General features: G+C 42.4%; 2 protein-coding genes across 6 annotated transcripts in view; one reads left to right on the top strand and one right to left on the bottom strand.

The window, feature by feature from the left end:
* fam222ba (family with sequence similarity 222 member Ba) overlaps nucleotides 1-12,690 on the top strand; it is a 33,327-nt gene extending 20,637 nt beyond the window's left edge. For all 4 annotated transcript variants that reach the window (XM_067607524.1, XM_067607521.1, XM_067607522.1 and 1 more), the window contains exons 2-3: nucleotides 3,071-3,198; nucleotides 8,863-12,690. In XM_067607524.1, coding sequence (XP_067463625.1) covers nucleotides 3,117-3,198; nucleotides 8,863-10,580 — 1,800 coding nt within the window. In that variant the 5' untranslated portion in view covers nucleotides 3,071-3,116 and the 3' untranslated portion in view covers nucleotides 10,581-12,690. The remainder of the gene's footprint in view (nucleotides 1-3,070; nucleotides 3,199-8,862) is intronic.
* Nucleotide 12,691: 1 nt separating this feature from the next.
* On the bottom strand, nucleotides 12,692-27,380 carry trpv1 (transient receptor potential cation channel, subfamily V, member 1). 2 transcript variants are annotated; one of them, XM_067607519.1, is made up of 16 exons: nucleotides 27,051-27,380; nucleotides 24,850-25,080; nucleotides 24,507-24,664; nucleotides 24,260-24,412; nucleotides 21,433-21,570; nucleotides 20,054-20,352; nucleotides 19,382-19,558; nucleotides 19,140-19,295; nucleotides 18,963-19,058; nucleotides 18,805-18,875; nucleotides 16,696-16,861; nucleotides 16,543-16,609; nucleotides 15,964-16,271; nucleotides 15,748-15,869; nucleotides 13,790-13,911; nucleotides 12,692-13,674 (listed from the first exon to the last, which is right to left on the bottom strand). In XM_067607519.1, exons 2-16 carry the CDS (start codon nucleotides 25,056-25,058, stop codon nucleotides 13,580-13,582), a joined length of 2,337 nt encoding a protein of 778 aa, XP_067463620.1. In that variant the 5' UTR covers nucleotides 25,059-25,080; nucleotides 27,051-27,380; the 3' UTR covers nucleotides 12,692-13,579. The 2 variants fall into 2 exon arrangements, with proteins under 2 accessions (XP_067463620.1, XP_067463621.1); XM_067607520.1 differs by lacking the exon at nucleotides 27,051-27,380 and adding an exon at nucleotides 26,561-26,694.
* Nucleotides 27,381-27,505: the final 125 nt, after the last annotated feature.

Here is a 27,505-nt window from a genome sequence, read left to right on the forward strand (position 1 = left end):
AATATACTTTCTCACCTTGTTTTTTTTTTTTTTGTTGTTGTTTTTTTCATTGTTTTTCTTCATTAATATAGTTGTACGCCTCTCCTTCTAATGAGCTTATTTTTGGTGCACAGTCCTCGCTTTTCCTCATGCATCACCGCTGGTGGGTATTTTAATAGATGATTTCCTATGCAATTATTCTGATGCAATTTCTAATAAATGCAGATCACAGTTGATGGAAAGGCTATTGATCAAAAGATTCAGCACATAAATGCAGTCAGCTGGTCTCATTTCCTAAATGGCTTCCGTCTATCCTGTTCCTTCTCTTCTTTGCACTTTTTTTTTTTTTTTTAAAACTTTCAAATGGCTTTCTTTTTCTCCTTCCCCACCGAGGAATGAAAAGAAAAATATAGGTCAGCTTTTATGGGAACAATTTGACACATGACACAAGCCATGCGCATCACTTGCTGAAGTCCTGCTTTGTCTGCTAGCCTTTATTTGTCTATAATGAAAGCCACACAGTTATTCGCACACTTTTATTACAGTTCTATAAGTAGCTGGTGGAGACTTGCCGAGTCACGGGGGCCCCCTAATACTCTGAGAACCCCGTGGTGTCTGTCTGTATGGGGCTGATAGTGTGAGACGCCTGGCTAAACTCCACCAAACCAATCCCTGCTCCATAGGCCTGCCCAGCTGGCTCGCCTGGCCCTCCGCAGACTCAACTCTGTTTCCACTCAGGACAGGAGGGGCTGTGTCTCTGTATCACAAAAGGCTACTAAGCCACCTTTTTGCCTGGATGAGATTGCTGGAGAGTCCAGACCTGGCAAAACCTCCTGCCTGGTGGTCTGAGAGCAATCAGGAGCGGGTAGAATGTGCCAACTGCGACCTGCGGAGAAGCACCTCCAACTTTAGTGGAGCACAGTCCCTGTCTGGACTTGACACCCTGTCAGGTGTAGTCATCCTGCTCCTGTTACAAATAGTCGATGTGTCGAAGAAGCCTGTGTGGGGGCGGGTGCCTTTGTAGAAAGCTCCAGTGTTTGGCGTGTGATGTATATTTGAAGTCGCTGTGGCAGCGGTGCTGATAGGCGAGTCAGTAGACGTCAGGCTTCTGTCTGTCGTGTTTCATCTCCTCCTGCTCTGCGCTGTAAAGCAGAGTGTCAGCTGGGGCATTACCATAGGCTGACCTTTGCCGCCGCACTCCCCACTGCACAGTTTTCTGACATTCAGGGGCGCTGTGGGGAAGGCAGGAAGGGGGTGGGCTGATGGCCTGTTGGCTGTTTTTTGCCTGTAGTGTGTTGATGTGTGTGTTCTTATAACAAATGAACTGACAGTTTATGCTGGTGTTGTTTTTTTTTTTTTTTTATTTCATTTCCCACATCAATCCACTCTCTTGCCACTGTTTCGGTTTTGAAACCCCTAGCACAGACACTGTTGTTTTTGATATTTAGTTTTCTTCCACCCCAAACCTGCTTGTTGTCAAAGAGATTGCTGTTATCTTTGTGTGAAATCTTGGCACCCTGATAAATGAGAGAGAGCTGGAAATCTTGCCTGCCGACATCAAGGCGCTATGTACCTAAAATCCTTCCAAGGCCGAGGGAAAAGAATAACATATCAGGCCAATTAAAGTTAATGCATGGTGACACGCTGAATCGAGGGCAGGGATTGCTGCCATATGGCGGTCCAGGCTGTAAATCAGAAAGCAGGGGAAAGGGAGGAGGATGAGAGGAGTGGGAGGCCGGGCAAACAGAAAGGGTGACGCAGCATCAACGGCGCAAAGTGGCCCCCAAATCCTCATATTTGTTTCAAGACTGCGGCTCCGCCACCCGCCAGCCTTCCCCTCTCTCTACCCTTTTCTCCCTTCCTCCCCCCCCGCCGCCGCCCTGCCCCTGCAGCACCCCAAGGTGCAACGCTCTCAGGTATCTGTGTAGAACTGGCAGCTTCATTAAGGCTTGTTTTTTCTCCTCTCGCTGGGAGGATTTAAATGAGCTGTCATCCTGACCTTTTTGAGCTCCTGCTTTTTAAAGCAAGTTCAGCCCCCCCATCCCCTTAAACCCGCCACCCGTCTTTCTCTCTTTCCACCTTTCTCTCTCGCTTTGTCACTCTTTCCTCCACTTGTCTCTTCTCCCTGCAGGGGGGGAAGACACTTTTAAGCCATCACCCTGCGGCAGACAGGCATGCCAAGGTTGTTTTGTGGGTAATTGCCTCTCTCATAGACGCTGTTTGTCTGCGCACACTTGCCGCCCTCTTCTGATGGCACGCAGCAAAAGGGGAGGGCACGGACTCTGTAGACTTAATTTGCTCCCTGACTGTTCTTCAGTGCTGATTAAGCAAGCATCTGTGGTGTTTTGAATACAGCAGTAAGCCAAGTGGAGCATGGCTAATGTTTTCTCCCTCTCTATTACATCAGGGTTATTGCACAAAGTGGCAGGCATTTATTGGAGCTGTAGCCCCGTTTATTCATTTCTTTTCACTGCATCCTGAGCGGGCTCCATTGTTTAATGTCCCCAAAATAAAGGCCTCTTTAAGGTCTAGAGAACTGCAGTATCGATCAGAGACTCACTAACGTGTCAGCACCGGGCCTCTCGAGTGTGTTCTTTTTGAGTGTACAGGAGTCATTAATTTCCTCCGCCGAGGTCTGGCGGAGGCGGAGAGGTAAAGCGCAGGTAGCAGGGTCCAACTAGCTGACTAACATGCAGGGCGAGGAGGAGGAGGAGGAGGGACTGAGTCGATTTAAAGCTGCCAGGCCCTCAGGCCCAGTCTGCCCGTTTTACTTCAGCTGTTTGATGTTTAATTGAAGTTGTTATTGGCATCAAATGTCACCTTACCTGATGCTCCAGGTGTGAATCAGTTTCTAATTGAAAGGTAACTATGTCTCCCTCAGCCCTGTGCCTCCGGGGATCAGCCACAGAGTTCTATTAGTCTGGACCCAGCCTCTGTATCGCCATGCACCATGTGTTGCCTCGCAGTTATGTCTGACTGCTGACCCCCACCCCCTCTCTCTCTCTCTCTCTCTCTCTCTCTCTCTCTCTCTCTCTCTCTCTCTCTCTCTCTCTCTCTCTCTCTCTCTCTCTCTCTCTCTCTCTCTCCGCAGTGTGAGGAGAAGTGTGTGTCCCATGTTGCATTAGTGTCTGTGTGAAATGCTGGCCTGTCTGCCAGGGCCAGGTGACCTCCCCCTCCAGCTTCTCCCCCACACGCAGATGAACACTGGACTTCAGAAATGTAAGTACTGAGCTCCACACACACACACACACACACACACACACACACACACTATTAACTACCATCACCATCCCACACAACAAACCAAGCTGTTACAATCCCGATGCCTACCCCACGTCAGATGCCCATGCCAACCCCGGCCTGGTTCTCTTCCTGCAGCTCTGTGTTAAAAACCAAAATGAGAGTATTTTCGTGCTCCAGGATGATAGATCTGTCTTCAAGGGAAATTAGGATGAACTGCACCATTAATTTGCTGAACATTGAATTGGCTCCCTCCCTCATCGCCCCCTGAAGATCTGTCGGCCACAGGAGTGCAGCCCTGTGGTTCTAAAAGCTGCACGCACACTACAGCACTGTCATCAGATTCATGTGTTAGATTTGACCGTACTTTTCACCATCAGGAAGAGTCAGTTACTGTCAGACTTGCAGACAGATTGCGGCTGAGCGGTTTTGGCCTGATGATCTTGTAATGCGAGCGAATCTAAGACGCAATCTGCTGCCCCGGTTTAACAGCAAACTAGTCGGATCTGGCCCAGTTATTTAAAGTGTTTGAATTTTACAACTCAACTTGGATTCTTTCGGAGTGAGGGGCAGCAACACAAATGGAGAGGTGAAGCCAGCAATCGCCAGTTAGAGCTGAGACTCTTAACTGAGTCTGAGAAAAGTGCAATTGATCACGTATCCCTTTTTTAAATACGTTCAAATGTACATTCGTGCTCTATAGTGCTGTGTATGAATTGTCTGCGCACAGTCATACTTGCATATTCTCATTTTCTTTGTCCCTAATCATAATAGAGCTATAACTCCTACAGTGAGCGTTTTAGATATACCCAAAAAATCAATCACTTGCCAGACATGGATTACAGCAGTTGGTAAGTTTTATTTATTCCATCATAAAAAGTCTACGTCTCCATTTCCTCCTGCCTCTTTCTCTCTCTCAGAGTAGAAACTCAGCCCCAGCCTGACCCATTTCTGCTGCAGTTTTTTTTTTTTTTTTTTTTTTTTTGTAAAATGCTCCAGCTCATCAAGACTGTAATTTCAGAATCACAGTAATCAGCCAACCCCCAGGAGATCAGCGAGCGTGAGGGAGTCTGCTAAGTGCCAGCGTCTGTTGCCTCACTCAGGCAGGCTAGTGACATGGTGCAGCCATCAGCTAGACTGTTTCTCTGCTCTTCCTTTATGTGACACACTAAGACACATCAGAGCAGGAGGCGCAACTGGAGTTCAATTTGTTTTTCTGCCCAAAACTGTAATCCATTTTGGTGATGGAGCGTGCTTCACACAGCACGGCCGATCCTAGAAGTGTAATTTCAATCTTTTTTTTTTTTTTTTCTCCTCGTCATTCTCTCATAATGCTTTTCCTTTTCATCTGCTCTTCAAAGTATCATTAACAGGCATGGTGTTATATCAAAAGCCGTGGAGCTGTATTTCATTTAGACTAAATCATTTTCATCAAAGGGCCACTGGAAAGAGTGAGCACCAAAAAAAAAAAAAAAATAAAAAAATCTGTACACTCTCAGGTTGCCTCCCTCACTGCCTACTGTCCAACCCCTGGAAATCAAGGTTTTCTTGTGCAGTTGTTGTGTGTCGAGGCATTAGTTCCCTGTGCACTGCCACACACAGCCAGAACCAGGCCTCAATCCTCAACACTCACACACGCCTTGTCCCTGTAGGCTGTCCGCACATGCCGGGGGCCCCGTTGTCTCTTCAGAGCCCCATCGTTTACGCAGCATGGAAGATAATTTGACAGCTTAACTCCATGAGAGATGTACTTGACTTGCTTTTAGGTGAAATTCATAGACTAGTTGTCGCTGGAAATCTTTATTCAATATACTGACAAGTTCACACAGAAAAATGGCTCAGATAGAGTTTTCATAATTAGTTCCAATCTGTGTTCCCATTAGCCTATTCTTGAGCTACATCCTTCCAGCTACTCAGTGGACTACAATACTGAGTCCTGTAGTAGAGAATCTTGTCTTTGACACTTTCCCCTCCCTCTATTTTAACCAAGAGCTCCAGATCTCCAGGCTCGCCCCCCTCTCCTGCGGGTGAATCTGTGCATAGAGGAGTCATTTAAAGTTATGAGCTTGCAGGTTGCTGTCAGAGGCAAGGCTAGAGCAGCTGCTCTATTTATCATCAGGGAGTGACTGTTAACAGATGATGGCTGTGAAATGTAAAGGCTGACGGAGGAGTAGATCAGGTACGCAAAGAGACAGTGGGTCACAGAGAAAACAGCTCATCTCCCAGGCAGGATGATTCAAGTACCAGGAAATGGCCCTTGGTCCTCAGTTCTTATAGGCAGAACAAACAGTGAGTACAGCTGGACCACTTGGCTGATTTTCACATCTCAGTCCCCACTGAGATCAAAAGCAACCATCTTTTCTTCCTCTCCTTAGTATATTTTTTCATTTTTCAGAGGTCTTGCTCTATCAGCATGGGATGCTCTATTCAGCTGCTATTTAAGTCTGCAAAAATGTAAGGAGGTGGCTTCATGTGGGAAACCGAATTCACATGTCTAATTTGACGCCGAAGCCTCAGACCCAATTTCCTGCTCTTGTGTGAAAATTGCAATTTACAGCAGCATGAGCCCCTGCCCCCTGCTGCTTAAACCTTGTTCAATTAAAACAGTAGTTTGAATAAAAGAAACCCTAATTAGTGCCTGCTGACTGTGCACTTGTGTTCCAGCTAGCTAGCTAGCAGCGGGGTAATTAACATATGGCCAGACTGGCCTCTTTCCCCTGTTCCCTCCCTGGGAACGTGCTTAGCTGGAGATCTAAGAGATGATATGCTCGTAGCCACCAGCAGCCGCCTACAAACTTCACTCATATCCTCATTAACCCTCCCTTGATACTTTAAGCTCTTCAACTAATCCAGGTTTCAGGTTAAGGTTGAAATGCTAATAAGCTACATTTGCTACCAGAACATATAATCAACAACCGCCAGAACTGTTAAACAGATGTAAACAACAGGAGGTCGATTTTATCCACCGTTAGGGACAAATACTCTAAACAGTAATTCACTGATTTTTTTTATTTTTTTATTACACATTTTGTAGCATTTCTATTAAACTCTTCTTTCTGATTTGCTTTTTTCCCCCAGAAAATGCCTGCCTGAGCTTTGTTAACAATGTATAATCCCTTTTCCAATTTAATGGATTGGTCAGTTTCCAGACATTGACATTGCTTTATTTGCTACTTGCCTGAGTCCAACAACTTAAGTATAAAACTCATTACACAAGTGCCAGTGGCAACGAAATAACACTGTACACAGTTATATGCTCACTGCAGTGTTACTTGCTATATTTCTCAATCTAAAGGCAAGTGAAAGCTATTTCCCCTCTATTTTAAAATAGTACAAATAACACTATAGAACTATACACATATCTTATCCTAATATCACTAATATCACTATCCTAAAATGTAATTGTGAACAGTTTGTCTCAAATGAAAATACAACATGTTTAATTTTGCAGTCGGACCCCAGTTAGACACTAAAATTTGTTGTTGTCTTTGTTGATGCTCTTTGAATTTGACTGTTTTGATCCATCAGTCTTGCATGCTTGTATTAATTATCCCCACCTCACCCTTCCATGTCTGCTCAGTGTGTGTCCTCATATCTCCACAAAGCTTGTCTCCGCCTCTCAAGACGCAGAGAAAACCCTGAATGATGACATGTCACATTTAAAGTTACTGGGGTCTTTAACATTCATTCGTGCTGTCTACAATCCTGGTTTCATCCAAAAAAGCAGATTCCCATGAAATGATAAAAAAAAAACTTTATACATCTCTTCCCACCTACTTACAACACTTTCTACCTCTACTCTGACGTGAGGTTTTGACAAGAGTGCAGACCAAGGGGGCTGTGCCAGAATCTCACAAGCTCTGAATCCAGTATATCTTGAATACTGATAGAAAACAAGTTGCACTTAATTAAAGTGTAATTTTCTTGCTTTAAATGGTATGCACTGTGTAGTAAATAGAACCTGTTCATACTGTGAAAACTGGGTGAGTTAACTGTTACAGTCAAACTGCCCTTGTATTTATTAAGCCTGCTACTCTGTCACTTTACAAAACATAATTTCCAACAAGGTCATTAATCATTACCTGTGTTTGACAGGTGAAGTCCATCCTCAGCATGTTTGTGTGCTTGTGTGTAAGTGTTCATTTATCAGTGTTTGCTTACCCCGGCATTTATTCAGCGACAGACATTAGGCCGCTGTGATGGCGGGTGTCGAGCTCCAGCTCCTTGGCCCAGACCCCTGCATTAATGAGGCTGCCATCAGCAGGCTGAACACTTAGTCACAGCAGCCCCCTGTGTGCCGCCCTATACCGGCCCCGCACATCGCTGCCCATTGTTTCCTGTTCACAAATAAAGCGGGAATTAATTAGCCAGTTGGCACAACTCTTGGTGCAGCCGTGTCAGCACTCAGAGATCAGCTCTGTGCCTCATCCCTCAAGCTCAGTCTGCCTACTGTGAGGCTGAGCATAACGGCCACGGCCGCATGAAACCACAGACCTCTGCCAGCAATTCAGACATTTGAAATTACTGCTCACTCAACAGTGAGAAGTAGCCCGTATGCTGCAATGACAACATCTATTTTACTTGAACTGAAAAGCTCCCTATTCAAAAAATAATGAAAGAGTGAGTTGAATGTAGTACAGTAATCTGATACTAGTGATCCGTCCCACAGATCAGCTGCACTCGTGTCCATCAGTCCGAAAGCTGTGTATTGTAAGTGGGTCAGACTGGCGGGGCCGAGGTGATCAGGGCAGCGGGATGGAGGAAAGTGAGGAGAACAGGCTGTCATTTTCTAAAAAAAAAACAATTATCACTGACTTTTATTTGAAAGAATTGGAAGTAAGTACACTGGATTGCAATGAAACATGCAATCACATCCACCCAGACTTAAAACAACAAGATGCTGACAACATTAGCCAACACCTGCATTATCTTGTCGCACATTTTAAACAGGCTCATAAATAAAACACACCCTCACACATGCACAAACACGTAATCATGTTCACATTGTCACTTCGGCATTGTTAAATTTAGCCACAGTGCTTAGCAGGTGTAACAAATGTCTGCGAGCGGAGGCCTGGGAGGTGTTACCGCAGATCAGAGACATTGCTGCTGTGTCTGATTACTTGTCTGCTGTCATGGAGCTCTGCTCTCTGCATCTATCTCTTTCTTTCCTTCTCCCCAAAGCAGCCACAGGGGACCATCACTGCCTCGCTCATTCTTTGTTTAGTTTGTGATTCAGTAGCAAGCAGCGCAGCCCCCCCTCAGATGCATGCTTATTGTTTGCCCAGATCCTACGTCAATTAAGGCCACTAAAAGCTCCTGACCTCAAAGTCGCCAACAGCACCACAAAATTGGATTTTAGACTGAGAATGTGTCCGCCACAATAATTCCGCTGAGAATGAGCTCGGAAATCTCTTTGTCCTTTTGAGATGGGAGTTGTGATGGTTTAGGAGAAAAATAGTGAGGTATGGAATATGAGAGCACTGTCCAAATCAGGTTCCTCTCAGCTGCTCAGATTACTACTGATGTGCTCTTTTGTGCCATGTACACTTCTACCTGGATTAAATTGTCTCTCTCCCCACTCTGTTCATCCCCCCCAATTCTGTCTCCTCTTCTCTGTCTCACCTCTGTCCTCCACCCCAGGGGACACCACACAAAGGATGAGATCCGCTCCGTTTCCAACCCCTGCAGAATTGGATGCTTATGCTAAGAAGGTTGCCAACAACCCCCTCACCATCAAGATCTTCCCCAACAGTGTCAAGGTCCCCCAGCGAAACCACGTGCGCCGTACAGTAAACGGGCTGGATACATCAGGCCAGCGCTACAGCCCTTACCCTTCCTCTCAGGCCAGTGCCAAGACAGGCCTCCTCGCCATCGTCAAGGTGCCCACAGTCAAAGGCATCCTCAAAGATTTTGCTGGCAGCCGGGCTCGCTTGCACCCTGAAGTCATCATGAACCCTCCCACCGGACCTTACCAAGTGGCTTCAACTAGCACTTTAAACCACCACCACCACCCACCTCTGCTGAACCTTCCCCGACCCCAGCAGAGCTTACCCCTTCAACCACAGGACCCGCCTCAGACTCTACAGATGCCCCTCCCTCAGCAGCAGGGTCACACCCAGAGCCTCAGACACCCTCCCCCAATGGCCCAGCACCCTCAGGGCCCATCCAGACTCCAGACTCTGTCTCAGCACCCAGCCCTTGGCCACCCACAGGGGCCCCCTACTGTCATGCTTCAGCAGCAGCACCTTCAGCAGCAGCCGCCACCTGGCCTGCAGGGGAGCAGAAAGCTGCCAGATGGCGACGCACCGCCTAACGTTACCGTCTCTACCTCAACCATTCCACTCTCCATGGCCACCGGGCTACACCAGGGCTGCCAGGCTGACCTGAGCACCATCGTGCATCAGATCAACCAGTTCTGCCAAGCTCGGGCCCAAGGTGCAGGAGCCACCTCCATGTGCGAGGGCCAGATCGCCAACCCCAGCCCCATCAGTCGCAACCTGCTTATCAGCGCCTGCTCCAGGGTGTCCATGCACAGCAACCCTGCCACCCCTGGGTTCCCCCCACCCAACTGCATTATTGGCCCTCAAGAGAAAGCAACTGCCCCAGTGGGAGCTCACCCTCCACACAGCGTGGCTGCTATGAACCACTTGCCTTCCAACCACACTGATCTCAAGCAGCAGCACCACCTCCAGCAGCACCTGCATCCCCAACAGAATCCGCAGCAACAACAGCTACAACATAATTCACAGCAGCAGAAGATGCGCTCTTGGAATCAGCACCAGTTGACCCATGTACCCCACATTCAGAACGGTGGGACCCACCTCTGTAAGCAGCCTTCCAGGGACCCCGCCTTCCATTTTAAGGGCATGGGCTACCCTGCAGAGGTGTGTGTGGGTCAGCCTTACACACTGAAACCTCCCGTAGAGAGGCCCACCCCCTCTCCCCCTGTCAACAACGGCATGCCCGGTCCCATGGCCCACTACACTAATGGTCACTACTTCCAGTCCCACATTTGGAACAGCAGTATCCTACCCACACCCAACAGTGACAGCTCCGGGTCTCAGGACGTAGCCATGCCATTCCATGGTGCGGGCCCAGGGGGGTGCACCACGCTAGACTGTGGGCCCCCTGGGGCTCCCCATTACAGGCTAGGAACGAGCTCCTCCACCTCCTCCTCCTCCGCCCAGACTAATCTGATGCAAACAGCAGATTACTTGGGTGGGGACTTCCAGACGCCCTACTTCCGCGATCAGAATCTAGGGTTGATGGGCAAGATGCACAGGCCTCCTCTGAGCAGGGTAGGTCCGGAGGTTGGGGATGGCAGAACCGCTCTCATCCAGCACCCAGGGTACAGATAAGCTATGGCCTTGTCTACACAACATTTATCAAAACCCCTTTGTTTAGTCTTAAGAAAGGAAACACATAAAACTAAATTGATAACTTAAACAAATGACCGCTAATCTTAAAGAGGGCAAATTAATATATTTAATGAAGAACAGTAGTTTTTTGGTTCTTTTTTAATTAATCTTGCAAGTGATCAATTGCTACTTTTTTTTTTTTTTTTGTTAATGAGTGCTTTTATGTGGCACTTTAGGGAACTTTTTCACGTGTGTGTACACGTCTGTACTGTGTGTCATTCCCTGTTTCTTCCTCTATCATACTTGTCTATCTGTGTGCCTGGATCTTCACAGATCCTGTGTTATTTCTACTTCAGACCTGTCGGTAAAGTTTTCTTATGCATGTAAGAAAGAAGAAAAACAGATATATCCGTCACTGAATAACAGTAACATCTATCGGTGGATGTTTTTTTACAGGGTCATGTCAGGAAACTTCGGCTCTGACTAGTTTTATTAGACAGGTTACTCATTTTCATTTTGGTGTTTAAGCTCAAACCTCACAGTAACTTTAAGATTAAACACAATCATAACCATTTTCTTCTTGAGGACAGAAGAAAGAGTAATGGTCTTGTTTCAGTGTAAAGCCATCAGACACTGGACTACAAAGTACAGCTGGAAAAACTTGCAGTATGCACATGTACACAGAGGTTTTATTCTTTTTAAATGTAATTATTTATTTGTATAGTAGGAATATTCAAGCTTGATTCCTCTCTGTCACTTAAGGACGCATGTAATCAGGTTGTTTGTACATAGTAAGGATCCAGCAGGGAGCAAATATGTTAATAAGGTGATGCTCTGTTCTGCTTAAAATGCTGCAATGAATTCAGGTGTTTAAAAAACTTTTTTGCCGATGCCAGGAAGGTTTGGCAACAAGATTGTGAAAAGTTTAGTGCAGAAAAGTCCTGAAAGATAAACTCTTATACCTTAAAATGGCCAAAGTCAGGTTAACAAGGACACACTGTTATGAAGATGTGCCATTTTATTTTTGTTTCCTTTTCAGATTGTTTTTTTTTTTTTTTTTTTGTAACCATGACAAATGTATTACTTGAATGTTAAGATTATTTGTTTTGCAGGTATTGAAGGAGACAGGTTAGTTATGAGGACAAAACTCTGGACTAGAAGAAATAATAGTGTTACTAATGTCATGTAGAAACTAACAACAAGCCTAACCAGAGTTTTGATCCAGACAGCAGTAACTTAAGTGAATTAAGTTATGTGTAGTTGCTACTGATTCTGATGTGAAGTCTGATCAAAAAGACCAAATTGATCACTTGCAAGATCACTTGGAGGTAAACAAAACTGACTTAAGTTTAAAGTGAAACAGCAAATGCATTGTTTATTTTATTGTACACTGGCTTACCTACTAGACTACTGTAACTTTAAAGTTTAATGATTGTGTGTGAATGTTGCCTGCTGATGTGGGTAGAGTTAAGGGTGGATGAGTGTGAGGGTGGATGAGTGTGTGTGTGTGTGTGTGTGTGTGTGTGTGTGTGTGTGTGTGTGTGTGTGTATAAACACAATGACACCCATGTTTTGTTCACCTACCCCCTAACAGCCCTTAAAAAGCCTTAAGTGTTTGGTCCTTGGACTTTCCTTTGAAAATGAGCATGGTTTTAATGAAAACCCCAAATAATAAGGAGAAAGAAGATGGTAAGGATACGCAGAAACAGCAATTTTTGGTTTCTTTGTTTTTTCTGGTCTTTTTATTTTAATAAAGTTTTGTTGAATAGACAGAGCAATTCCTTAGAGATTCTTTATGGAAAGTAAGAAAAGGAGTAATATTTTGTAATTATATATTTTAGCAATGTGTAGTTACTGAGCTGTAACATTTTTTCCAAGTTTCAAAGCTTCAGTTTGCAGTTGTGACTATTTATAATACTTGATTTGCTTGTTATTTAAATTTTATTTTCTTCTTTTGTTTCTTGTACTATTGCTGTGAAATGGAAGAAGGTCCACAAGCCTTTCTTTTGTGTCATTCTGTACGACAGATAAAAGGCAAGAGCGTGAGAGTTGTGCTACTCTTTTTGTAATATTGTAATAATAAAATAAAGTTCTAATTTATGCTTTGAAATGAGTCTGAACCATCGTTTGGATTATCTGCAACAGTCTGAACTGCTCACTTCAGCCTTACAGAGATATAATAACTCAAATGTCGTCGTCCTTTGTGACAGTTAGTTCAAGTATCTTACTGTTCACACATTTGTTTCTTACACAGTCAGTCTCACAACTGGCTGCACAGTTCAAAAGGCCTGTCTCAACATATGATTTGTAACTGCAACAGCTGGTGCTGAACGTGGTGATTGTTGCACCAATTACTGTGCTTTCATGCCATTTATCCAGGACAACCTCTACCAAATAGAAACAGGAAGTAGAGTAGACAAAGCAAGCTGTGAAATCCCCAGGACTATCTGGCTGCAGTAGATTTAGCTTGTCTGGCTGTGATGAAAATGGGACTTGGATAAAGGGCACCCAGCAGGAGGGCAGGATCAGCACCTTCATGATCAGTATTACTCCATGAAAGATTTTTAAGGGCTGCCAGAGGTGCCAGCAGGTTTATGGCCTTTGTGCAGAGGATGCACATCCTGTTCAGGTGGTGACAGAAAAGGCATTTACAGAAGCCTTTGGATTAAATGTTTGACGTATTTCAAATCCATTATGTCCCAGGCATTTAAGCGGCACCTGTTGCTGCATTCTGCATTGATAGATTACGCTTTTGTACACCATTATGTCAGTCAAATGAACAAATAAAACATGCTCTTCATCAGTGCTCATGGTAATGAAATGAAATGAAATGCCTCAAAGACTTCAATCAAGATTTAAATTCAAGTCAGAGTGACAGTTGGTAGTCAGATCTTCAGTTGTTGGGGACCTGAAACTGAATACTGTCTCTAGGTTGAATGCCTCTTGCTCAGGTCAGTCAAGTTGAGCAGCCAGAGTGAAGCTCTTTGTTGTGAAGCTCTTTACACTGGTGTGGTGCTCAGAGGCCTCATCTCTGTGGACTGGTGTGTCTGCCGTCGCCAATTGCCCTCCGTGAATAAACCTCTCCAGCTCCTCCCTGTGGAAAAAGGAGGAAATGTTACTAGACATGGATGACTTTCATGTCACAGAGAAATGCTTAAAAGGCATTTTCTAATCTAAACACTTCTGAGTCTGTGTCCATGTTTCCGCACCTAAGTTTCTCCTGTGCGGCGGGGTGTCGGAGGCAGGCTGTTGGACACCATCCCCGCACCCAGGATCCTCATTGATTTTGCCCAGGTTGATGTTCCATTTGTTCCAGTTGACTTCCTCCACTCTGAGACAACAAGAGGACACATGCTCCAATTACTGTCTACTGTGTGAGGCATCAATCAGCTGTCAGAGAAGGCAAATTAGTGAAGAACACATTGTACTATGCATCAACCGATCCTGCTCACACAGCTGCAATCTTTTGTCAAATTTTACTTGCTGAAGCCTGCTTTTTTTTTTTCTCAAAGGATCAACCTGTAGTGGCTGATCAAAAATCTGTACGTTCACATGTAAAAGAGATGAGACTTTGTAACATAGCAGACCATCTCTCACACGCAAATCCAGAAACTGATCATATCAACAACAAATGGAACTCTGATAACAACTTCAATACTCCTCACAATATTCTCACTATCACTGCAAAATCTGACACAAACCCACCAAGTCATGCATTTGAGGACACACAAGCATATTTACTGTTATCCAGCACAACTTGACACAAAACAGGACCACCCCTGACCAGTGGACATATGAAACATGTAGCTAATCACAAAATGTGACTAATAACTGTGTTAAAATGTTCAATCATCATAAACACAGCAAACATACTAATTTCTACAGGCCTTATCCAGGGCTGGATTAACCAATGGATCCTCCTACTTTCTGTGCATTGTGTTTGTACCTTGTCGCCTTTAAGTACATAGCAGGTAGCTCACACTGCAGATTACCTATGGCGGCTTCACTACATTTCCCCCAGAAACAACCAGTACTCCAATGCTTGAATACTACTCTGCCTCATGTTTGCTGTGTAGCAGTTGTGGCAATTTGATAAAACACACATTTATTAAAGGATATACACTATTAGAGCATTATATCAACTGAAATAATTATGGTTTTAAAGTAAAAATTTTGACCCAAAGCCCTTCTGTTGGACTGGGCCTCAATATTACAGAACACTATCACCACTGTGAGACTGTGCTTATGAACAGCAGTGCTTTGAGCTAAATGTTAGCATTTAGCATGCTAACATGTTCACATTGACAATCCTAAAATGTTGATGTTTAGCAGGTATAATGTTTACAGCGTTCACCATCTTTGTTTAGCGTGTTGGCATGCTAACATTTTCTGATTGACTCTGAACATTAGTTTTGCATGTATTTGGTCATAAACCAAAGTATGGGACAAATTAAAATGTTGACCTGATGATGGCCCGAGAGGAAAAGTTAAGGAATCACCAATGTTGTGATAATTTGTTCTGAGGGGGACATGGATGTGTCAATCAAATTTCATGGCAATATCCACCAAACAGCTGTAAAAAATAATTTAAAAAGAAAAAAAAACATACAGTATGTCAACCACATGGTGGCACCAGAGGAAAAATCAGAAGAACCAAAGTCATTAAGATTCACTGTCAACAGAAACGAATCAATGTTGATACTAATTTTTTTGCCAATTCATCCAGTAGATGGTGAGATATTTCACTGGATAAATAAAAATGTTGACCTGCTGGTGGCGCTAAATGAAAGTTAGTAGACTACATCCTCTGGGCACCATGAACACATTCACAACATCATCAAAATTCATCACAATCCATCCGATAGTTGTTAAGATATTTCGGCATAGCATGGCTTAAATGTAGTTTCCATGTGCTATAGTAGTACATATTACCAATCAATTTTGTAAACCCATTGTACACAGAGATGGGTACTTGGGTCATAATCTGTGATGAGGCAGAGACATTATGAATATTTATACTATTATGGCAGTACACTTCTATGAAATCCAGGACATTCACTTGCACCTGTTGATGGGGCCTTACCAAACACGTCAGTCCCTGATCATCATCATCATCTCATCATTCATTCCATCAATTGTATCATCATTTGAACCGAAAGAAGCAAACCTGAAGCACCGGCGATGGTCTCCTCCAGCAGCAGTGCCCAGGTTTTTCTCCACCCCACAGCGAAGTCTCTCCCTCATACAGCGAGACAGCCTTTTCTCCACGTCCAGGATAGTGATGGCCCTCTGAAAACACACACAAGTTGAAATCATGCTACCACATCAAACCACAGCTGCCTTGAAATAGACACTTGATCACAGGGCCCCCTGGTCGCCTCACCTGCAGCTTCCAGATGCTGGTACTCTCCATGGTGATCTTCTCCACAGTGCGGTTCATGAGGGCAATGAGCATGTTGAGCAGTAGGATGTAGGTAAGTATGATGTAGCCGATGAGGAGAATATAGAAAACCTCTGTGTACTGGTAGTCCTCTGTGAACTCCATGTCGCCCATGCCGATGGTGAACTTGAAGAGCTGCAGCGTAGTGTTGGAGATGGTTCTGAAGTCGGCGTTTACACAGTTCTTATCAGGGCTGACGGTACTTAAGAAGCGCCCCCTTTTTGCAGGGCAGGTCAGCAGGGTGACCACCGCTGTGACAGGAGACGAGAAGAAGCAGATTAAATACAGTACATCCTCCGTTCATGGCATGTTGACAACAGCAGTGTTATGACATGTTTATATCTCAAAATGCCCTTTACTTGTTATGGAAAGTAATAGATCTTAAAAATTTGGGATGGTGCTACTTTTCAAATGAGTAAAAACCTTGATTATATCACCTTGTGAGTTATATCTTCAAGTGTGAGAGTAGTAGATGTCTTTTTGAATTATTTTTTTCACTTTACAGAGGAGAAAATGAAATACCTGCTGAAAATCCAAAGAGGAAAACAATGTAGACAAAAAGAAAGCGCAGGATATCGCTGAGGATCATCTGCAAAGGAGAAGAGAGACAGTCAAAGGGATCAGACTGATCACTGTGATGTTCAGTGTGGTGCTGTGAGACCTGTGTGGACAAACCTTCTGTATCATGACGCTGTAGATGCCCATATGTCTGTTGCCCCTGGAGAAGTAGAGCAGATTCACCCAGCTGAGAGCGAGACACAGCACCAGGAAGCCGAGGTACTGCTGATGCCCACCCAGATACAGTCCAGCTGAGATCAGGAAGAGGACAGCCTGCACAAAACTTTAAACAGCAGAGAAATCTGTACTGTAAAACATGAGGCTACAGCGAGATTCGTCTGATATTGTACTGTACAGTGTGTGAACAATAAGAAAATTAAATGACATGTTTTGAAGGAAGAATTCATCCTCACTTCATCTGAAGCAGTTACATGTCACCAGTCCGTGCTGTTCAATAAATCCAACTCAATAAAACATTTTCAAGTTTTATAAACAGAAAACACCCTTCAATGTCAAAGGGAAAACAGATCTTTACAATGTGACCTAAATTGATCAGAGAATGCATGTTTGCATAAGTATTAACACACTTAAATCATCACTGGTGCAGCCAACTGGTTTAATCACACAACTAGTGAAACGTAGATCACCTGTGTATTTCAATTGATTGTAGTATGAATGTGGAAGGTTCAATTCTTGGTGAATGAGTATGAGTGTCATAAACCAACACCATGTAGATTTATTAAAGTATGGTCAGACTATTAATTGGAAAAGTGGAAAAGTGGTGCAATATTACTTTAACTTTGTACAGTTACAATCACTAACTATATACCCCTTTTAATAGCTGACATTTTTGATTTGTGCAGCACAGGTGGAATTAATAACATTAGTGGCAGCTGCATTGCATTTAGATGAGCCAGTTCCAGCGCTCTGGTATTGTGTTTGCTCACTCATTGACATGGTTTACAGGGACAATTAATGGAATGAAGCCATCATTAATGTTATTATTTACAGCTGTGGGTTTCCTGCTTTAACAAGTCAAAATGTCTGCTGTGAAGAGGATTTATTACAGTACAATGATTCATAGTCACTCTCAATTAAAGATGATTCTTAGTCCAATATGTTTCTTTTGTAATCCAAAATCCACTTGCACATACGTATATCCACATGTTTTTTGAGTAAGCAAATGTTAATCATTTTTAGCGTCAAGTGACCAATACACTATCAGATGCTTTTGGGGTTCACTACGATGTCTATCACTAAATCTATCAAGGTATCACAAGAAACTCCCCTTCTCTGGATTGACTGCAGCTAAGAAAATTGTTGCATTGTTCATACATTAAACAGTAGATGTCTTTTTTTCACAGTTCTTTAGTTATAGAAATGTTGATTGTGTCTATACACATGAGGCAAGAGCTGCTTATTTAGTTAAAATCTATTTGCAAATGAATTTAGTTAACTTTTTTTGTTAATGAAGTTTCAAGTTTCTATGAAGTGCAAAGTAGCAAGAGGGGTGGGTTGAGGTGGATGAGTCACATGTCTTTTTCTCCATTCCTATATTTTGTGTCTTCTCATTTAATTATATTTTCTTTTTATCTTGCATTTATATGTCATTAATTGTATTCATGTCTTCTATGAATGTTTGTGTTGTTCTGTGTGAATAGTGTGGAAACTAACTTTAAAAAATGGTCACAAAAAAGCCACCTTAAATCTCATTAAACTTCTCACCTCACTGCAGTGATGTAAAAGTGTACTTCAGGGTGTGTCAGTACACTTTGACATCACTGCTAGGTGTGGACAAGGTGCATTTCTGACCACATCCAGGTGAAACAGACTTGAAGATTTGAACCAGAGATGGCAGTGAAACACAACTTTTCTTCTGACCACCTGTAGCGCTATGGAGCAATGTTTTTACTCTTTTTATTTTTCTATGGACACACATGGACGATACAACACACCTTTCCGCCACTGCTTTTGTGTGAAGAAGAAAACCAATTGCTAGCAATCATGAATGTTAACATTGAACAATTTCATATATTCAAAAAATCAGTTTTGTAAATGTTTTATGTGGAAGGAAAAGCATTCAAAATGTTTGCTAGACCTCAAGAACACAGACAATGCATTTTGGTGAAAAACACTGAACGTAAAAATAACTTGTTTTTGTAAGTTGCAACTCCACAGGGCAGCTTTAATTTTGACCACGTCTGAGAAATAAGCATTACTACTTACAAAAGAATCTCATAATATCCGTCAATCAGCAACGTCTGCATCTTTGGGCGTTTCCTCTTCATGTCTATTATCTGGAGATAGAAGAAGTTTCATATAAGGGGAGCACTTACTTCCACAAGGTGGTAATATAAAATTAAAGCACAAGAGCACCAACGTACCCCCATAACAAAGAAAAAGCAGTTTGCCAGCGCTGTCAGTAGCTGACCCAAAACATACAGGTAGTCCATCCGGTCGTACTTGAGGGGAAATGGTGGCTGCGGGGCCGAGAACAAAAATCAGTAACATTTGCACAAGTCCATTTGGGATCACCAACCTGATCAATCACACAGTTTCACCTGTCCTCCTTTCTTATTGTAGGCCACCAGAGTGAAGATGATCAGATACAGGAGGTAGACCAGGAAATTGAAGAAAAAAATTCGACCTGCAAACATCTTCCACTTTGCCTCCAGCAGTCGGCTCAGAGGCTCCGTCTGCAGCATCTCATGACGGTTCTGAGAGGAGACAGGGGGAGACAGATGTTTGAGTACGCAATAACGACAGTAGCTCCTCTGACAGGGCTTATAATACCAGGACTCACAGGAATGTCACTGCTGTTGATCAGGATCTCCAAGACTGAGTTGTCCTCGTACGAATCCACAGAGGCCAGGTCGTACAGGGAGCAGTGGACTGGCCCGTAGACCCACTCTGTGAATTTACGGGACAAATGTTTGGTGTCGCACTCATGAAACTCCCGTTGCAGGATGTGCGAAAAAAGCTGCAGACAAACAGAAGGAAAGCCAAAACAAAAGATTTCTGTTAAGGTTCATTCTCATGCATCCAGATAGTATATCAAGGCAAAATGAATACCGGTAATCCACTTTACTGAAATTGCAGACTTGTGTAAGATTCTACTTTCTTCATATCTATAGTTTCAATTCATTGGATTATTCATTTTGCCTCAAGAAATTAAGATGTTTATGCCTGAATTACCAACAGGGAAAGTGATGCAGGCGTACAGGCCCCCTGGACCATCATGTGGCATGAAAACAATAGTTTCTCATAACGAAAACTGTGAAACATGTTTCTACTTCAATCCTAACAAGTGTCTCAAAATCTCAACCCAGAAACTCACAGGAACCAACACAACACAACCATTTGAATTATCAGTGGAGACGGGGGCCCTGTAGTACATTTGTGCCTCTGGCATTTCAATCCAGTGATGTCTGTTCTGGCCCTGCAGATATCCTCATATCAACCTGTAGCATTTTACCCCGCTCTTGCCAGTCTTAGCAGCCAGCTTGAGAGGCGTCAGCCCATTGTGGTTCTCGATGTCCTCCAGCTTCAGCTTCGGATGCAGTTGGGCGGTGGTCTTGAGGATGCGGTCGTACATGTTGGTGATGAATTCTGTATTCTCCGTGGTGTTGTCGGCCACCACCACCAGAGCGTGCAGCACTGTGTTGCCATGAGAGTCTGCCAGCTGTACGTCCGCTTGCTGGTACTCGTTCTTCATCAGGAAGTCCACCATGTCAGGCTGGTTGGTGCAGGCTGCCAGGGACAGAGGTAACTCACCTGGAAACAACACAAAGAGGGAGGCCCTTCAGTGGCAGCATTTTTTTTTACAGTTTTTTTTCTGCAGAACTAATTAAAAAGCATTATGGTGTATGCTGTCAAAATGTTTCAAATGAATCTACATTCAGTTCATCAAAGTACAAGTATGACCTTTCACAGCAGGGCTTTGACAATGACAAATTTTTGTTACGGTTTATGAACAAAAGATATAATATTATCACTGATTCAATTAAGAAAATATTTGACAATATTTACCCATATATTAAAGGTACCTTATACATTTTTGTCCACTTTTGTCCATTGTATATATCTTGTGTTCTACCAAGGGTCTTTTCCAAGAAGCAGGTTTACAAGTCATATATACAAGTTACCTACATGACTTTGCAGTCTATGTTCCAGATTTGAGATTCTGGGTGTAAATCAATAAATGAACCAAGATAAATCAGAAATTCTGCATATTTGTACAGGACTCTGTGCAAGGACAGACATGCACACATGCATCGATACGTATCAACAGTTGTTGGTGGTGTTGATATGAATTTAAAAAGGAGCAAAGAGGACAACTGCACTACCCTCTCAACATCATACATACTTTAAAAGGGGCACCCCACCAATTTTACACACGGTTTAGTTTACTTGTCACGACGAGTACTACTCAGCCTGTGAAAACAGGCTTGTGCAACATCCTCTGTTGCTCTGAAGGGAGCTCTCCAAAGTCTAAAAAAATAATCTTGATGATGACATCAGGGGCATCTCAGTTTGGGATTAAAAATGTCAAATCTCAACCTGTAGCATCAATTTTGACCATTTTTTAAAATTTGTCCCTTATGAGTACCCAACTGTACGGAGGTGCAATACTAAATCACTGGAGTACCCTTTTAAGTGAGTACCCTTAAAAGGGTCTTTTTGTGCTGAAGAAAATAGCATCCTATGACCCTGTGATAGTCTGAATGCTACAGGATAATTTTGTTGTACAGTACTCTCTGCAGTAGCATTAACTAATAATGTTAACCAATAACCAATGATCTTTGTGTGAGGATCCAGAGGAGGGCGCTCCTGTCTGCAGCAGCATCCACTCACCAAAGTAGAAGTTGGGGCCGTCATGTGGCTGGAAGAATTTCCCGCATGCTTTGGCGTGGACGTCTGCTCCTTTACTGACCAGAAGACTGACATAGGGAATACTTCTCCTCTCGATGGCTATGTGGAGAGCAGTCTGGCCTGTCAGAGTCACACATCAGTACATATCAGAGAGCAGATCATATTTCTTTATAATCTCTCAATACAATTACTTTTATCTCTAATTATCATTAAAAAAAATATTATTACACAAAGAATACATACACATACATATAAAACGAAAATATTAAGTGTCACCAACACCAACAACAACATATTAGAAAAAAAAGAGAGTAGAAAAATAAACAGTGGTGGGGTAGATTCATATCCATATACATACAACTCGTGCACACATATTCATATACGGACGGGTGGCAAATCAAAGGAAAAACTGGTACAGGTCTGAGTGCTTGACCCCTACAGTGAGAGGATCTGGTTGGTCTGTTATGTTGTGGGGGGGGCATGGTTTTGCTGGCATGGTTTGGGTCCACTTGTCCCCTCAGAGGGAAGGGTCACTGCAAATCAATACAAAGTTGTTCTGAGTCATCACCTTTATCCTATGATGAAACATTTCTATCCCAATGAGAGAGGTCTCTTCCAGGATAACAATGCCCCAATTCACAGGGTGCGAGGGGTCACTCAATGGTTTGATGAGCATGAAAATGATGTGAGTCATATGTTATGGCCTTCACAGTCACCAGATCTCAACCCAATTGAACATCTATGGGAGATTTTGGACTGACATGTTAGACTTTCCACCACCATCATCAAAACACCAGATGAGGGAATATCTTGGAATGGTGTTCATCAGCCTTGGCACTGATTCTACAGTCTCTGGAACTCTACTGGAGGGATGAACACCATGGTGGTGGCGAAGAGAGCGGTGATCCTTTCCTTGGATTTCTTTTCCCCCTTTTAATGTCATAAGCTTCTTGGAGACTACGTTTGTCATTGAGAGAAAATGACTTTCTGTCTCCATCGTGATTGCACTCAGGACCAGCCTCAGGTGTGCAATAATGGTACCACAGCCACATCATGGGAGTAAAGTTTAAAAAATAAATAATTTTTTTAAAATTACTGTAGTTCTAAAATGTTTTTCCATATGTTGTCATGAATGGAGAGATCCAAAATGAATACTGTAAGTGGACTACTTGATTACTATAGGCAGATTATTTAAACAGCATTAATTTTGTATATGAATGATTTCTGTCTTGAGCTTTTTGATCCATATAAGCAGCTGATCACTGTAACTGTGATCACTTTAAGCAGTTTCCACTGTATAAATTTAAATACAGCAGATGGTCATGGTTTGGACTTGGTTTGTATTCACAGCTTGAACAAATTGAGCGAATGAATAAATAATCAATAACTTCAAAACAACGTTGGCACACTTTTATTTCTTAAATTATAGATGCTAAGCTTTTAAATAAAATGTTCACTCCAAACAAACAAAGGTGACCATGAATGAAATGGGGATTAACTGAAATAGGTATTTTTGTAAAAGTCCCTCACAGTTCTTCCATTTTATGTTTGCGAGCACGGACATGATAAAAGGGATGCGAGCGGGAAAAGACAGTTGGCGGAACCGTCTTTTGGGAGACTGTTTCCGCCCGTCGGACATTCTTTGACACGCAGCTAAATTAAGCCAATGACAGTTAGCCTGGTTCTGCTGTATAAGTTGTCATGGTTACTGAGCGGGAATTCATATAAACCACAGAGATGGAACAGGAACTCTCACATAAATTAACGAGGCTTATCAAAATAAACCAGGCTTTTCCTTCATGCAGCTTGAAAGAAGACCCCTCAGGTCTGTGGTATAACTGCCCGAGTTGATTATATGTAAGAGGGTCACAAATATAACAGTATACTTCTATAAGATCATCATAAGACATTCCTTTTTCAAATATTAATTCAATAATTAATAGGCTCGTTCTGCTCATCACCAAAATAATTCATAACACTTGGCTTTCATAACAGGATTCTGCTTGATGATATTGGTATTAAAACCAGCTGACTAGGACCTTCCAAAAAACCTTATAAGTCTGGAAATGACTTTCTCTTTAATATCGTAGATCAGATCGAGTTCTTTATGGAGCAGAGGATGAACAGATATCAGTCACTTTGCTGAAAACCACTGCGGATTTAAAATAAAGTCAGGCATAACAGATGCTTTTAATGCAAAGTTGAGTGCCTTAAGGTTTAACAATTTAAGTCCACCATGTTTGTAATCATTATATAGATAAGCTCTTTTTATCTTGTCTGGCTTACCGCCCCATGAAAAACTGAACACATTCTGTTCGTATTTTTTAAACAGCTTGTCTCCCGGGGAAGGTAATGACATGAGAATATAGATAAACTGAGGAATTACTAAAGAGTTTATCACTGTTATTTTTCCATATAAAGTTAAATTAGCTATTGTCCAAACTTTTTCTGTCAACTATATCTAACTTTCTATTGAAGTTTTCCTTTGTAATGTGTTCCATGTTTTCAGGGAGATGTATAACTAGGACATCTATTGGGCCATCCGACCATTTTAATGGCAGATCACCACAGAGCTCAAAATTGTTTCCTTCAGAGACCTCATTTGTAACACAGCACATTTATCATAGTTAGGTTTCAATCCGGCAATAACTGGAAAAACTGCAATTACTTTTTTGTGTCTAAAAAAACAAAGAGAGTAATGGAAAAAGTTGTTTTAAAGAATATTGTCACAGCAGGCAGAGATGCACACAGTCAGACAAGAGAGGATTAAGTCAAATTTAAACTCTCAGATTCACAGAAAAAAGTGTACCTTCATAGTAGCCGTTTGTGTAAGCTGCATTCACAAACTCTTTAATGTCGCCCATCTTCTCTGAGATGTCGATTAATAATTCCACCGTCTCGTTCTTGCCATCTCTGAGGTGCAGCAAAGCCTTCATCAGGGCGGTCTTACCGTAGGACTGGTCTGCAGGTGTAACCACACATTTAGAGAGTTACCTTACAAGTCAGCAGTTTACTGTTAGCTGCAGCTGTTGCACTGTGGGACTGTTCACACTCACACAAGGAGTCAGACAGTTTCTTCATGTTTTGTCGTAGATACTGGTGCAGGCCGTCCAGCTTTTTGACATCCCTGTTGGCCACTGCTTCAAACAACGTATCGATGTTAAATGTCTTGCTGTCTCTCTTCTTATCGTGCTGTTTCTCACCTCGAATTCCTCTGTAAACAAAATATGTTTTACAGTCGACTGGGTTACAAAAGATTTGTGTGGGTCAAAAGGTCAAGCAGCTTCACACAGTCATACATACAGTCACAACAGTCATACTTTATGATGCTCAGCACCCGGGGTCTAATGAGTAATAAAAAAGGCAGAAATCATATTACTGCTTCATGGAGAGGCTCACTTGTCAAAATTGAGATTGAATCTGATTTCAGGCTTGCTGTCCTCCATTTCCTCCTGGTAGTCAGTGTCCATGGGAGCTTTGGGCGCCTCCTGCCCCAAACCCAAAGCACAGACTAGACCATCCTTTTTTGCAGCTTTATGACGTGATTTCTCCTCCTCCGTCCTGTCGTCTGTCTCCAGAGAGAAGCCGAACATCTCTGATTTATCCATCTTCACCTCTTGCTCAGGTGCTCTGCATATGGAAATATGGCATGAATGCACATGACACAACAGATCAAGGGAATTTAATGATTAATAATAAGAGTGTAAGGTCAAGAGGTGCTACAGGGAGTAAACATATGTGGTTAATTAATCAGATTCCACTAATTCTCTATCACATATTTACATTTTAAAAAGTGCACAAGGCTGGGAGCTACCCTTTATTACTCATTTGATTTGAAAAATATTGTAGGTAAATTTTCTGTGGAGCTTGCAGAACTACTAATAAAGAGTTTTTTAAAATGTGCAAAGGAGCCAGTTGTATCTTCTTTAGTGCAACACATTTTACCTTGCCTCAAAAATTACTTGAATCAATTTGAGAGTAGTAGCAGCTAGCACATTGCTTCATTTCAATCTGTCACAAGCCAAAAACAGCTGCGAGCCATTGCTGTAAACAATGCATGACAAAGTGTTGGTGGTTTTAGTTACCGTGTGTTTGTCTCATTTGTGTCTGAAACATGTTTACCACAAGGGGATCACTTCTGCAGCATGTCATTGGCCTTAGAGGCACAGAAATATTTTCAAACATGTGATGTTTCACCCCAAGTGACTAACAAAGAAGTTTATTTATAAGAGTATTTCCATGACAGCACTTGATCTGGTAAGCCAGTTCTGTGCGGAATAATCAAATTATTTACAGTAGAAACAGAACCATTTAGTAAAATAAATGAAAAATAGTTCAGGATAAAGGGAACCTAATCTTTGGTGGCTTCTTGTTCCCCTTTTCTTGTCAGAAAATGGGGAATTAGTGACTCAGTGGAAACTGATCATCACACAAGGAATATATAGCACAGCAAGAAACAAAGGATGAAAAAGTAGAAGTAAGCATATCCATTTTTACACAAGTCTATTTTTCAATGATTCATAAAATTCATTTTAATAATCAGTTAGTTGCACTACATCTGAATGATGAATTAAATATTTGCTTTCACTGACAAAAGTGGAGCAACAATATTTTAAAGACAGAGCTGCAAAATGTTCATACACATCAACAGCAGTACATGTTAAACTGTGTACAGAAGCGCCTTCTTTCACTGCATGTTATCCATGTTATCACACCCTGCTGCATTATTTATGAGTCTATTGATTGATGACATACAGTCATTTAGGTCTATAAGCCCTGTTTTTTAATAGAACACTCCAGCTACAGACTTCAAGTTATTAATAAAGACTATAGAGAGACAGTGTTCCCTCTGTCTGTATCTTTAGCTAATCTATTTTCTCATTAAACACATTAAACAACCACAATCCAAGCTGTGCACTGAATCTACAGCATGGCTGTATATGTTCAAATGTACAAAATGTATGATAAATCACAGCAGCATGTAATAAGGGTGTACAGAAAAAATGTTATGTTTAGACATTGTTAAAACATTTGCCAATAATCTTCAGGACCTGAAGCAATCTAATCATTTGAAACTGCTAAACAAAACCAAACACATCATTTGACCCACCAGCAATAAGTCTTCCTGTCCCAGATTGTCTTCTTTGTTCACTATCTGATCCTCAAGTCAAAAACATAAAAACAGTACAGTGGAGCGTCCTGAAGAAAGCCGGGTGTGCGAGTCCTATTGTGCTGCACCCTGAGATGCACACTTAACGTAATAGAGATTAGCAGAAACAAGCCAGTGGGAGATAAAGTGACCCGCCCTAGAGAATATCAGAGCACATTACTGGAGGTCTGAGTGCTTAAAAGGGTGTATTGACCATCTCTGCTCATACCAAGACAGCAAAAAATACCACAAAGGCATGAATACCACATATGAGTACCACATATTGACGATACATTATCTGACATTTAGAATATACTGATCACAGTTTCCTGTGTAAGTAACTCAGTGAAGCTGAAGATGTTTCCAGCCCTCAAGAAAAGACCAGTGGCTCCTTAAAATATATAACATCCTTGTGTCTCTGAAAATAACTGATCATAAGTGAATAACTTACCGTTCTTGCACCGCTTTTTGTGTCACTTCTGTTTTATATTCATAAAGCGATTTTTCTTTTTTTTTAATTCTATAATGTTTCCTGCGTGTCTCATCTGCCTCTTTGTGGTTTCACTTCAATGGGTGTGTGTTTGCAAGGCTGCTGTGGTCCTGTGACTGCCTGCCAGTGTGGGCTGGCAGATCTGTGTTCATTCGATGTGACTATTTCCTTTCTTAAGATGACTTCCTCTTTTCACTGTTAAACGGGCCCAAATAGGTGCCTACCACCCAAACATTTATCTGTGATACTCCTTCATTCCAAATGTTTCTCTGAACTTGTGTGATTTTGTATGTAAAGAGCACCTTCCATTCAAAAACTGAGTCAGCACACTATAATATAATATAATATATCACCCCCTCAGAAGTAGAATAAGAACATTAAAGTTCAGTGACATTCATAATTAAAATATTCAAGAT

Source organism: Thunnus thynnus, chromosome 13 (genome assembly GCF_963924715.1).
Source record: "Thunnus thynnus chromosome 13, fThuThy2.1, whole genome shotgun sequence".
NCBI lineage: Eukaryota > Metazoa > Chordata > Actinopteri > Scombriformes > Scombridae > Thunnus > Thunnus thynnus.